Raw genomic sequence first — 14,892 nt, forward strand, 5'->3', positions numbered from 1 at the left:
CTATGAATGATTAAGATTACAAAAAACCCTAATACCATAATCAATCCTTCATCCATGCTTTCATATATTTTAACTGGGCTTTCTTGCGAATAGATTGACTAAATCTTGGTCGGATTTTGCTCAGGCCTTTTTGGGCCAAGTGTGTGTTTTTCATGTTTTCCACCGATACATGTATAGGGTATAGCTCTATTTGGAAATTAAATATATTAAATTAGCCATTTTTAAATTTTTTTTTGATGCTTATTAATCCGATGTATTAATTCCACTTCCTACTCTAAGTATGCTCTTTATGATCTTGGCGTATGAATCAATTGCCATGTATTTAGCTATTGAGCATCAAAGTTTATGTTTGTATGTGATCGTAACATCAAAAAGAAATTCTGAATTTTCAGAGGAAGCCGGCATGAAATATTTGATCTTAGGTGCATTTTAGATTATTTATCAAATTACCATTATATAAATTAACGCTTATTCTATATAATTTCATAGGCAGTATACTTTATTTAAAAACTAATTGTTCGGGCTACAGAATTATAAAGAGCAAGCAGTGGACTGCGGCCCACATTATTTCACAAGAAAATGCGTTAAAAAAAAGGAATGTTCTTGAAAACATACATAACTAATAAACGTGTCTATTGATTGGTTTGGATTGATTAGTATGATTAAAGCAATATGTTTACAGCATGTGTTCATATTTGTAAATGAAATAATTTATAAAGAGAAATTAAATGTTCACCTACTTTTTGTTCCTAATATCTTCCTACCTATTTTAGATGGTGACAAGTGTCATTAAATTTAATTTAAATTTGATTGAGATTTTGAATTTATACACTTGTCACCATCTTAAATAGATAGGAAGAAAAGTAGAAACAAAAAATAAGATGATAGTTAATTTCTCATTTATAAAACAACGATGTATGTGACTTTTACTTCGCAAAAGCTAGTTCATTCGGCTATCATTATTAACTAATAAGTTCTAATTTATTTTTGTATGTTTGTAGAACTAATTTTTTATGAGGTTTAATTAATTTTTTATAACTTGGTAGAGACTCGCACATTTCTTGATTTTCTTATATCGATTAATATGCAAATGAACATTTTTCTTATATCGATTAAGTGGTTGGATCTTCCATTTCCGTTGTTTAATGATGTGTTGGAGTTGTTTATGTGGGTTGATTGGTTCAGAATAAAGAAGAAAAAAGAAGAATGTGCTAGAGGTTATTTGTATCACGGTTATTTGGGTGTTATGACAATATCTGAACAATGTTGTGTTTCAAACGTTCAAGATGCGTAAGAGTCATATTTTTAAAAGTATCATTATTCATGCTTTTAATTGGTTTACTAATAGAAGAGTAGAAGTAAAATTTCTTGGATTCAATGGATGAAAAATCCTCTTATGTAAGACGTTTTGTTATTGTTTTTTCTCGCTAGCTTCTTGCTAGAGATATTTTTTTTATAAAATTTAGTTGTTAAAAAAACAATATATAAACAAATAGTTAAGTTTGACATCGGCAACATATTCCCTACATTCAAGATCAAATTAGTTGCAACTAAAAATGCAAGGATCTAGTTACATCGAAATCACCATATCTAGATTTACAACTTATAAATTCTAAAAGGAAGTGTAAATTTAGGTTTTTATATAAAGAAACATGTAGACCTACAATAAAATAAGCATAATAAATCTAAAAAAATTATCTTCAAATCCAAAAAAATAAAATTTGAAAAAGAAACTACATTGCTATATCTAGAAAAAGTCTTGTGAACTAAGAGACAAAAGACCTAGTAAATATTTGGCATCATAAACCATGGGGAAATATCACTATAAACATAACCAATTATGTTCGAACCAAAAGAATGAACAATTGTTGACTTGACATAACAAATATTAAGAACAACAATGACATCCATCCAATAAAATTCATACAAATTTGGTTGTGAAATAATGAATTACAGGTAAAACAAAAACAACAATGAGCAACAGATCTACAGAAAGAGAAAAGAAGAGGGAAAAAGAAAATGAAACAATTTTAAAAAGCGAATTATGGGCTGTTTGTTTTGCACTTACCAGGGCTAGTCAGAGTCAGCCCGTTTGATAATGTTAAGTTTGGCTGACTGGGTCAGCGATTGCTGACGAATCTCGCTTACTCGGTCTATCATAATTTAGCAGCCGACGAAAAAAGAAATTACTCATTTATCTATTTTGCCCTTCGCCCTAAAAGAAAAAAACGAGAACGCTGTTGCGCCTCCTTCTTGTTCTTCACAATCCACCATCGCTTCCTTCGACCGACGACCTTCACACAGCTTTCTACTAGCGACCTCCACACAGCTGTCGGCGGCGACCTCCACAGCATCGCAGGTAGGTAATTATCTTCTTCCCCATTTTTTTTAAAAAATCAATTGATGTGTATGAAATCCATTTTTTTCTGATTTATGAAATCAAATGATTTCTATATGAAATGCGGATTTGTGATTGTGAAATCAAACCATGTGTGTTTAATATGATTTTTTTTTTTCTGAAATCAATTTTGTGTATGAAATATGATTTTCTCTATATGAACTAATGTGTGCAAAAAAAATTAGATTTTATGTATGTGAAATTAGAAAATGTTTTACATGTTGGGCTGAAATCAGAAAATGTTGAATATGTTATACATGTTTGTATGAAATCAGAAATCAAAAAATGTTATATGCTTATGAAATCAAAATTTATTTGTATGAAATCAAAATTTATGTTGTATATACTGTTAAAAATGTGATGAAATTAGATTTATGCTTGATTTATGTTGTAAATATGTGTTATGTGGATGATTTATCTCTTCTTTTTATAGTAGACATGATAGATAAAAAAACTAGAATTAGTTAGAAGTTGGAGACTGTGGACAAAACGTTTTTGGAAGCATGTATACACGAATTAACAAGTAATGGTCGGGAGGGCAGTGTCCCAAAATCAAGCTCATGGACTGTAGTCGCGGAGAAATTGAAAAAGATCATAATTTTATTGTCGACAGAAGACAAATGAAAAACCAATACAACTATTTAAAAACAAAGTATGCAGTGTGGTTGAAACTTAAAAATAAAATCGGAAATCTTTATAATCCTATAATGAATTCTTTCAACATGACTAATGAAGAATGAGAAGTGAAAGCGAAGATATATATATATATATATATATATATATATATATATATATATATATATATATATATATATATATATATATATATAGATTATTTTGTTTTACTAGTTTGATAATATTTATTAAATTTTCAAACAGTTGAACAAGTATGTAGATAAGTTGAGAAATGCACCCCTCTCTTGCCTTGATCTTTGTACCCAACTGTTTGATGGGGCAACCTCGACCGACGTTCACAGTTGGGGGTCATCTTCGACACTACCTCATCCCAACAAAGTCTTAACTACACATAATTTTGAGGATACTGAGATGGAAGAGTCAGTACCTCATGTGGATAACCCAACCTCAACAATACTCTAACCCAATAGTGCTTCACCTACAAGTAAAGAATCATTTGGACAAACAAAAAACAAGGGGGGAAAACAAAATGGCACGAAGGAAACTACACTTTATGATGAGTTGAAAGAAGTTGGCAGCGAAATTGTCAAGGCTGCACAAACGTTCTGTGACATCCCGAAATCTAGGTCTAGAACGGTAGACGGTCAACTCACCGCAAATCTATTTGTAATCTGACCTATTGAGCTTTAATGCATATTTTTAAAAACTATATAGTTTCATTACAACAAAAATAATATATATAAGATGATATCTTACTTTCAATTGTGGAAAATCACAAACGAATCAAAACAGCATAAACTGCAACCCTAGTTAATACATCTGAAAAGCTGAAAACTCCTATTAAGTAGTTGTAAGCAAAACAAAAACTCTAATCTCATAGTAAATGTTTACATATTTCCAAATATATAAAGAACCTCCAAAACGAAGTCCGTCTGTAAAAGATACGACAGTTATAAGAAAACAAAGCAGCAGAACACTAACTTTCTTTAAATTGCTAAAACCATTTCTATTCGTTGAGGCACTTGAACACATCAAATGGTAATTCCGAGAGAATTTTTTGACTCACAATATGGTTGATGTGTGTAAAATGCACTAGTTTTAATCCTACTACTTCAAACACAAAATAAACACACGAAAGGCAGTGTACCTATCGATTAGCAATATAGTTCAAGCAAGTAGGGTATCGAACACAGGGAACCGTTTTAATTAATTAATCTACCTACTATTAAGTTAACCTAGAATTCTAGCAAAGTAATGATTTTTATCTAATTTTGCAAGTTTAGATGAACTTAATTTATCAACAACTATTCAACCAAATTATAAAAACACTTCTGTTAGTTTGAATCCACTTTCCCTCAATAGTTTAAATATTAATTATGACAATTCCTGTTGGTTACCAATTAAAATATTATTAGCAATTCAATTCCAAATTTACTAATATTTAATTAATTCATGTAGAGCTATGCATGGTCACACATAATTTAACACAAAATCAATTATTAAATAGAATTGGAGCTATGAAAGATTGAGTTGATAAACACAATTATGTTCATAATATGAGTTCTCTAGCACAACCAAATTCAATAATTCAATTACTTATCTAAGATTGGTTCGATCTTAGCTCTAATAATCTAATGTTCACTAAATTACTAGGTAATCAAATTCATGCAGATTAATGGTCCCTAACTACACAGAATAAGAATCTAAAGCAATCTAGTTATCAAATTAAGCATGCTAGGTATAATCAATCAACCACAAGACATTAACCAACAAGGAAAGTCTAAGTTATTATAAACAAAGCATAAGTTCCAGCCTCATCTAGCTAACAGAAGCAGCTAGATTTAGCTACTCATACTAACAAATAAACTCAAACAAGTCATAGTTGAAAGCATCATAATGTACCAAACTAGAAAGTAAATTATGTTCTTCTCCTTCTTCCTTGTTATTAGAACCAATTTCCTAGCCTTCTAACCCTCTGAATTCGACTTCTGGAAACATTCTCAAGCCAGCCAACCTCTCCAAAGTCGTAAGATTCAAGGATTTATATAATTTTCGAAATATTCCCACTCACGTAGTGAGCATAGACGTCTCACGTCGTGAGTCCAGTAGTTATCCGTAACGGACTCTTGCTTCACAATGTCTATCTTCTAGAAAGTCCTTACTCACGTCGTGATCCATAACTCCTCACGTCGTGAATATATGTTTTGCTGGATTTTTCATCTTTCAAGCCTTTATCCTCCAAAGTTCCAATCTTTAACGCTTTTAGTCCCTTTTCTTCAAAATGTCTTCTTTTTGGCTGCAAAATACAATTTAACCTTATAAGTACCATTTATCTATGCAAATAACCAAAATATTAATCAAAATATAATTAAATATTGCCTAAAAATATGTATAAATATGGCAATATCAAATACCCCACACTTATCTATTGATTTCCCTCAAGCAAAACTAATTATTTTAAATTCAAACCTTCATCACTTGCATCACATAGAACAATCCATTTTGAATTCAGCCATTACACCAAGACCTCAATGCGCATATTTGTGTCTAAAACCCAAACAACCTCCCAATCCTAAATACTTACAATCCTTATGAACCTTCACCCCTTAGTTTATACGGCATTCATTTCTGCAACCCTCCGAATCAATCCTCAGAAATCTTTCTTCACCTCAAGGTATTTTTGTTAAGCTACCAAAGCATACATAATCTAGAAATTACAACTTTTATACCACAATGGAGCTCTTGGAATTCTTCTCTTCTTTGATATTTAATCTTTGATTCCTTTGAATTCACCACCTTTTTTGTTTGATTTTTAGTATCTTCAACTTTTGAATTTCTTTAGATTTTTTATCTTTGGATTTCATACTTGACTGCTCCAAAATTCTTTCAACTTTTTGGTAATTTCTCTCCCTTTTTACATGTATCTCACTTTTTTTTCACTAAAAACCTACATGCTTAAGCAAGGGCGCTTAACTTCAACCCTTATTGGTTAAAGTATTAGTCTAAGTGCAATGACTACATAAGCTATCCTGGATAGATTTCAAGTTTAGGTTGCAAATCATATTATGCCATATAAACTACCAGATTACCTTTCATATCTCATGACTTTTCACTAGGATTTGGGAAGCCACAAATATACTATAACATATGTTGGCCCAGTTAAACATTTGAGCTCTCATCGGATCATCACATATAACACTAGCAACTTAAGTTCAAATTATTATTACTAGATTAATTATTAGATTATTATTTCAAATCTATTAATTTTTTTAAAAAATTTACTAATTATAGCAATTTACTTTTCGACCCCCTACCCCACACTTATTACATACAATTCCCTCATTGTATGCATAAAAATAATTTAAAAGCAATAAAAGGGAGAAAAAGGAACATACTCCCCTGGGATAGTAGTGGCGAGATCGAACTCCAAAAGTGTGGATAAGTGGTGCATCTTGATCACGAACTTCTTCGAATATGGAACTTGGATCTTCAATGCTCGAGATATGTAAATGTGCTGACAGAAATTTGGAATCGAGCCTTCAATCTTCAACAAATGTGGTGTAGAAAAATCTCCAAAGCATAAAGAACAATGTGGGAAAGCATACGCCACATTGCATGGTTGAGAAAATGAGCCATAAGTATCTTCATAATAATTGCAAGAAGGATAGTGGTGACCCATGGAACGAATATGGAATAATGGTCTTCAATTTTGTGAAAATTTAAGATTCACGACGTGAGGTAGTAGAATTCACGATGTGAGGTCGCAAAAACACGCATTCTGGAAAACCATCGATAAATGACTCACGACGTGAGATATATGCATTCACGCCGTGAGAACTGGATGCACATAAAATAATTTCTCTAATTCTTCTTTCAATTAGTGCACTTCACCCAATTGTCTTAATGGATTAAGACCCTCCTAACTTTATTAAACGTGACTCTTCTCTCTAACTTGCTTCTCTCTCGATTAACCCCACACTTATTTTTGATTGTGAGTCTCGACTCTCGACTCTAAATACCCGACCAAACGTATACGCTGATATCTCTATCATCCCTTTCCACATTTCTTCTAACCAATTCTGAAAATACAACCAAGAAAAGTGAACAAGAATATAATAACTTCAAAGTTTTTACAATCCAAATTAAAATCAAACAACCAAACTAAAAATAAACTAAAAAGAAACCAAATAAACAGAAAAAACTAAAAAGGATAAACTAATCATCTTCTTCATCTTCATTCGATCCACTCGTCCCGGCTCCATCTCCTCTCGTCATCCATAATTTTTCCCAAGTCGGAATGTACGGGCCTTGGGGAGACAACATAGGAGGTCTGACCACATTCATGTGGGAAAACATAGCCTCGAGAAGTTGGGTGTTGTAAGTCACATCCCCGCGAAGGTTGTCTAAATATGTACCCACCCGACTTTGAAACGGGTCGGTAGGTATTCCACCCTCAAATTGTTGAGGTGGTTGTGCTCGTCCCATCTCTCCTCGGGCTCTCACATTTATTCTCCTAGGCCGAGGTTGTTGTTCGGGCTCCTCAGGTGGTTGTTCAACACCTTCATCATCACTGTTCGGTATGCCCCATTACGACCCATAATTGACCACAACCCTCATGTTCTAAAGATATCTTACAGAAAACTCATTCTATTCTTTACAAGTAAGTGTCCTTGTAATCGTGGGGATGATCAAGCCATAAGACCAGGCTAGACGGGTGACAAAGTGGCCACCACAAATTGGGCTTCCGGGTCGGGATCTCACCGCATACTCCGCTAAATAGAGATCCAAGAAGTAGGGGATATTGCAACAAACCCCCGGCTGTAAAATAGTCCACAAGAAAAACAAGTTGATCTTGGTGACTTTATCTCCATGTTTTTGTGATGGATGGAGAATGTGATAAGCCTATGGATCAAGAAATGGATTGGTGACTTGATGTTGCTTTCCGGTGACACACACAAGTTAAAAGTACCCGAAGCAATATGGTTCCAAAACTCGTGTCCCGAGACCCCTCCAAAATAAGCACGAACAGCCTCCCGCAAGAATGCAGAAAACTCGGGATTCACGGCTTCATGGGCCTCATACAAGCCCATCCTCCAAGCAAATTCCACCAAACTACATTCTCGGTACTCTCCTCCTAACTGGAAAACCAATGCATGCGGGAAGTTTGAGTCTTGAACATTCTTTTGAAACACCACTGTGGAAAAGAACTCTACACAAAGCTCCTTATACACTTTTTCTTGAATGGCAAACAAGTTACTCCAACCCTTGCATGTGAATGAAATACCGTTTCCCACAAAATTTTTAGTGAAAAATGGGTTTAACCGGTAAAGGAGTCCGACCTCCCTAAGTTTGTGCCAGTTGACAGTTGGAGCTACCACAAATTCCCGGTTGTGAAGCCAACCCAATCTGTTGCTGTATCTAGTAAGCACATCCCGAGATATGTTGGTTGGAAACGTATAAAATGGGTGTAAATTAGCAACCCCTCCTTGAGCATCTTGAACATCTCGTCTTGGTTCCATTTTTCTGCAAAAGAATAGCCAATGAACAAAACCAAAAACATAGAGGCATTAAAAATTTAACAAAATCGAAATAATGTTGTGTCCCAAAATTCACGTCATGAGCCTTGCAGACTCACATCGTGAACTGGGTGCGAAGGCAGTGGCCTGTTTTCTCAAAATCGAGCCATTTCCAAACCAAATCAAGTTCAATAATTGCTAAGGTTTTGTCTAATAACGATTTCAAGCACATTACAAGAACATGCATGACAAAATCCGGGCATAATCATAGCAATTTGTAATTCTAAACTATTGACACAAACCCTAGCCCCTAAATGCAATAAACTAGACAAAATAAAGGATTATAACTTGAAATCTTACCTTAAGAAAATGTTAAGTTAGCAAAAAGGTTGAAGTTGGGAGGAATTTCCGAAAACAAATGTTGGTGGGGACCAGAAATCGGCTTCACTTCGTGAGTAAGGTAAAGTGATGGTCAAAGGGTTTCTGATTTGTTTAATTAGTGGTCCCGTGAGTTTAAAGTTCACGTCGTGAGCTTTTATGGCTCACGTCGTGAGTTAAGTTGGGATACTATATTTGGGCCAGTTTAATTGAACACCCGTTGGGCCATAAAAAAAATGAGATCACATAAATCAGGCCCACCCCCTATTACAATATGGATTCACGTCGTGATCTTTATGGGCTCACATTGTGAGTTCGTCTGGACGCAAAACTAAGTCTATTAATAATTCCATTTTATATTAAAAACTCATATTTATTTTACCATTTAAATTTAAAGTACCCCACATTTGATTTTTTTTACCAATTAAATTATTAAGATGATTAGATGATTAATTATCTTAAAAAAAAAACTAAAAGTACAAAAACTAAACTAAATGCAAAAACGAAAAGAAATTTCAAACCGAGCTCGGGTTGCCTCCCGAGAAGCGCTTCTTTTTATTGGAGTCATGAGCCGGACTCCTTGCCGCGTCACGTTGAATTGTCCGGAGTGTCCATCACCATTTGAATCTTTTGGTCCTTCCATCTCCTTTTGTATGCTTGAACTCGTCGAATATACGCCTTTTTAGAGTTCTCTTTTTTAACTTTTACCTCGTTTACTTCGAGCTTTCGTTTAATCCCTTTATTCTCCAATTTTTCTTCATTCTTTAGCTTTTTGGGAACCATCTTTTCATCCATAGCATAACTATTTTCCTACGAAGTAACCTCATCCTCGTCACTCGATAAATCTTCACTTTCCTCACTCACCCAAGAAGTTGGATTCTTATAAGCAATTACTTCAAACACAAGTGGAACGGATGCTCTTGGTTTGGTGTGTTTGACTTGTTGAATTATCTTAAGTTCTTCTTCCATTAGCTTCTCCAACTCTTCAGGTTCATCCTCTTTATCAACGTTGAAGACTTCACCTTGAACATTACTCCCTTGAAAACCATCCTCAACTCCAAAAGTTGCTTCATCATCTCCAACTCTCAAAGTTAGCTTGGATTCGCGAATGTCAACCAAGGATCGAGTAGTATTTAATAGAGGGCGACCAAGAATAATTGGAACATTAGCATCTTCTTTCATGTCCATAACCACAAAGTCAATTGGAAAAACGAATTTCCCAATTTTTACTAAGATGTCTTCCACAATGCCCTTAGGATGTGTCACTGAACGGTTAGCCATGTGAATTGTCATTCTTGTAGCCTTTAACTTTAGAATATTAAGCTTTTGATAAAATGAATAAGGCATTAAATTTATGCTAGCCCTAGAATCAGCTAAGGCATAAGTCTTCAAATTATTTCGAAATTCACACGGAAGAGCGAGGCGTCCAGGATCTCTCATCTTCTTTGGTAACTCTCCCAATACCACCTTAGAACTTTGATCACTAAGGATCACCTTGGAATTCTTCTTTAATTGTTGCCGAGTATCTATCAAATCTTGTAAAAACTTTGCATATTCGGGAACTTTTGATAACGACTCAATAAAAGGAGTATTTATTGAAATACCCTTCACTTGCTTCATAAATTCCAAATGCTCATGTTCCAGTGGATGGATATTAGCTCGGGACGGAAACGGTAAAGGAGGAAGAAAAGCATAAACATTTGTTGAATTTTTCTGTTCAGACTCGGCCCACGTCGTGAGCTTTGAAGGCTCACGTCGTGAGTTCGGTGTTTCAGCAAAACTTTTCTCGTCGATTTTCGATTTTTTCGGCTTTGGTTCGGACGGCTGTGGCTCCACTTCTAGTGCTTCTAAGAACTCATAAATAGCTTCTTCTTCAGTTTCGATCATCATGACAAGAGATTGAGTCTTCTTGTCAGGAAATTGTGAATATAATTTTTCATTAACCAAAGTTGTTAGTTGTCCAAGTTGGGCTTCGAGATTGTGGATCGACGCTTGATGATTTCTTAATAAAGCTTGCTGGTCAATCATCATAACTTGTTGGTCTTTCATCATCTTTAATTGATATTTCAGTGCTGCATCAGTATCATCATGCCTTTTCTCGGAAGCCTCCATAAAACGAGCTAACGTATTCTCTAAGTCAACTTTCTTTTCGGCTGGTGGTTGTTCCTTTTGGTAGAAGCCTCGGCCAGTCTGCCTATATTTTTCTTCTTTTTGCTTCTTGTATTCATCATATGGAAACCATTCCTTCTTTGGTTTTCTCCAATCTTCATCATATTTATCCCCACTAGAATAACAAACTTGAGCCTTTTTGTCCCCACTATCATCTAAGTGGCATTCTTTGGTCAAGTGTGGACCATTTCACCTTTCACATCCAACTCTAATAGCATGAATTGACTGGTCCATCTTTGTCATTCTTCTGTCCATAGAATCAAGCATAGCTAGTACAATAGCCATGTCTTCAGAATGTCCACCCCCAATGCCTTTTGCTCCATCGTGTCTTGGGTTGTGGTACTCACGAGAATGCTTTAAGAATTCTTCAATTAACACCTTAATCTCAGCCATAATTTTCTTCGTAAGTGGTCCTTGAGAATCAAGGAGTTTCCTTGTTAAGACATTCACCCCGTCATAAAATATAGAAATTTCTTGTTGAATGTTAAGATTGTTTTGAGGACAATTTCTTAGTAATCCTTTATAACGTTCCCATGCCTCATAAAGCGACTCCCCTGGTTGTTGCTCAAGGTTGGCTATTGCCTTCTTGAGTTTAGCTATCTTCGATGGTGGGTAGAATTGTTCTAGAAATTGTTCGCGCATTTGGGCCCAAGTAGTGATTTCACCAGGTGGAAGTGCCTTCAGCCAATCTTTTGCTGCTCCCTTGAAAGTAACGGGAAGCATCCTTGACAAGACTGTGTCTCTGGTAACATTCGGAGCATTGAAATAATCTTCAATGTCATTGACCTCATCTAGATGCTTAAAAGCATCCTCATGATCCTTTCCATAAAATGGTATATCTTTAAGTGCAGTAAGAATGTGTCCTTTCAACTCGAAAGTGGCATTGGAGGGAATTGTAGGTTGTACTAACCCCGAACCATCATCTTCTCTTATTCGCTTCTTATATGCTCCCATGGACATATCCATAATGTTTGCCATCTCGTTTTCTGGCTTGTCTTCGGGTTCACTTTTTTTGAATTCAAACTCGGGCTCGGTATCGTATTCGGATTCGTTTGGGTTAGGTATTTGATGTAAGCTTTCAACCGTTCTCTTGTTCTTCGAAGATGTACTTGACTCTCCCACGTTTTTCCCTGTCTTCTTTCCAAAAACTGATTTGAGATCTTTGAAAGGCGACTTCTTTGTTGTTTGGTTCACTCCTGCGTTCTTATCCGTCTTTTTGTGAATGGCCGACTCTGGATCTTCAAGTGGTGGCACGAAAGGTGTGTTGGAACCTCTGGTCATGAACTACTGCAATAAAGCAAGAAATAAAAACGTAAAACTGAACAAAAACGGAAAAACAAAGAAAAAAGAAAAACGACTGGATTCACGTCGTGAGCCTTTAAAGCTCACGTCTTGAGTTCAGTTCAGAAACAAAAAACTAAGCTGAAAAATAACTTTTTGCTGGTTTTACCCCACAAAAATGATCGATTAACCTAAAGCAAATAAATCAACAATCAAATAAGCCGTTCCCCGGCAACGGCGCCAAAAACTTGATGTGTATAAAATGCACTAGTTTTAATCCTACTACTTCAAACACAAAATAAACACACGAAAGGCAGTGTACCTATCGATTAGCAATATAGTTCAAGCAAGTAGGGTATCGAACACAGGGAACAGTTTTAATTAATTAATCTACCTACTATTAAGTTAACCTTGAATTCTAGCAAAGTAATGGTTTTTATCTAATTTTGCAAGTTTAGATGAACTTAATTTATCAACAACTATTCAATCAAATTATAAAAAACACTTCTGTTAGTTTGAATCCACTTTCCCTCAATGGTTTAAATATTAATTATGACAATTCTTGTTGGTTACCAATTAAAATATTATTAGCAATTCAATTCCAAATTTACTAATATTTAATTAATTCATGTAGAGCTATGCATGGTCACACATAATTTAACACATAATCAATTATTAAATAGAATTAGAGCTATGAAAGATTGAGTTAACAAACACAATTATGTTCATAATATGAGTTCTCTAGCACAACCAAATTCAATAATTCAATTACTTATCTAAGATTGGTTCGATCTTAGCTCTAATAATCTAATGTTCACTAAATTACTAGGTAATCAAATTCATGCAGATTAATGGTCCCTAACTACACAGGATAAGAATCTAAAGCAATCTAGTTATCAAATTAAGCATGCTAGGTATAATCAATCAAACACAAGACATTAACCAACAAGGAAAGTCTAAGTTATTATAAACAAACCATGAGTTCCAGCCTCATCTAGCTAACAGAAGCAACTAGATTTAGCTACTCATACTAACAAATAAACTCAAACAAGTCATAGTTGAAAGCATCATAATGTACCAAAATAGAAAGTAAATTATGTTCTTCTCCTTCTTCCTTGGTATTAGAACCAACTTCCTAGCCTTCTAACCCTTTGAATTCGACTTCTGGAAACATTCTCAAGCTCGTCAACCTCTCCAAAGTCGTAAGATTCAAGGATTTATATAATTTTCGAAATATCCCCACTCACGTAGTGAGCATAGACGTCTCACGTCGTGAGTCCAGTAGTTATCCGTAACGGACTCTTGCTTCGCGATGTCTATCTTCTAGAAAGTCCTTACTCACGTCGTGAGCCATAACTCTTCACGTCGTGAATATGTGTTTTGCTGGATTTTTCATCTTTCAAGCCTTTATCCTCCAAAGTTCCAATCTTTAACGCTTTTAGTCCATTTTCTTCAAAATGTCTTCTGTTTTGCTGCAAAATATAATTTATCCTTATAAGTACCATTTATCTATGCAAATAAACGAAATATTAATCAAAATGTAATTAAATATTGCCTAAAAATATGTATAAATATGGCAATATCAATGGTCTAATGTTTAATTCCGTACTAAAAATATTTTTAGCAAAAATATTTGTAAAAGTCGAAAAATCAAACGTTTCGGGTCATTTAGACGCGAATCTTTAAATGCGATTTCCCGGAGTTATACAACTCAACAAATTAATCCATTTGAGTTTTTGGAATCCTTGAACTTAACTCTAAAATTCAAAACTTTTGAAAAAATGTTAGACTTCGGGATTTTGGCACGCAAAACTAGAAGCATTTTTGGGACTTTTTGAGAAAGTGACATCACTAGGTCCCACGCAAGCTTGCTTGCATGAAAAAAAATCAGCCATGGACCCTCCCAATCTCCCTTGCCAGGTGATTAACCTCCCCTCTCCTCTTTCACCTTACTTATTTGGTTACACACTTCTTCCAAATGAACAAAGCATGCGAGTGTTATGGTCTTGCATGGCCTTGTGAGACACCCTTAAGTATATAAATAGAACTCATCTCTTCCCATTTTCCATAACCACTTCATACAAAAATACTATCAATCTCCCTGTCGCTCTCTTGGTCTTTTTCTCGGCTAGAACTCCCCACCGGAGCAGCACGCTTCCACCTCCAAAAACCACCACTACCTTGTACCACCTTGTGTTGCTATTTCTTTTGTCGTGTTTTTCCCAAGTCCTAGTCTCGATCTTATGGTGTCTTCCTAGTTCTAGAATCAAGTTTTTGTGTTGTTTTGAGGGTTTCAAATCAAGTCCAAACCGGATTAAAATTTGTTGCTATTTTGGTGCTATCTTGTGGTGTCTCCCGAGCTCAATCATTTTCTCACATCTAAACCGATTTCAAACATTTAAGGAGAGTGATTACGAACACTTTTTATAATTTTTATATACTATGGGGGGTGGGGGGAGGGAGAAAATACATGTGCTCATATACTTCGTTTATGCAAAAACACTCTTGAAAAAC

The 14,892-nt window shown here is 34.9% G+C and overlaps 1 protein-coding gene and 1 non-coding gene across 2 annotated transcripts; one reads left to right on the plus strand and one right to left on the minus strand.

Moving 5' to 3' along the window:
• Positions 1 to 9,738: 9,738 nt before the first annotated feature.
• LOC145107130 (uncharacterized) lies at positions 9,739 to 12,378 on the minus strand. The gene is made up of 2 exons (XM_079043993.1): positions 11,291 to 12,378; positions 9,739 to 11,212 (listed from the first exon to the last, which is right to left on the minus strand). The coding sequence occupies exons 1-2, from the start codon at positions 12,376 to 12,378 to the stop codon at positions 9,739 to 9,741; spliced, it is 2,562 nt and encodes an 853-aa protein (XP_078900119.1).
• Positions 11,585 to 11,691, plus strand: LOC145110497 (small nucleolar RNA R71). Its single transcript, XR_013709876.1, has one exon. It is a non-coding gene; the product is annotated as a small nucleolar RNA R71 (small nucleolar RNA).
• Positions 12,379 to 14,892: the final 2,514 nt, after the last annotated feature.

This window comes from Lactuca virosa, chromosome 4, assembly GCF_052849685.1.
Source record: "Lactuca virosa cultivar CGN04683 chromosome 4, Lactuca_virosa_CGN04683_v6, whole genome shotgun sequence".
Classification (NCBI taxonomy): Eukaryota; Viridiplantae; Streptophyta; class Magnoliopsida; order Asterales; family Asteraceae; genus Lactuca; species Lactuca virosa.

Coding starts and splice junctions, on each gene's coding strand:
- LOC145107130 (XM_079043993.1), bottom strand. CDS start 12,378: ATGACCAGAGGTTCCAACACACCTTTCGTGCCACCACTTGAAGATCCA. Junction 11,213..11,290: donor ATTAGAGTTGGATGTGAAAG/GTGAAATGGTCC, acceptor TTGTTATTCTAG/TGGGGATAAATATGATGAAG.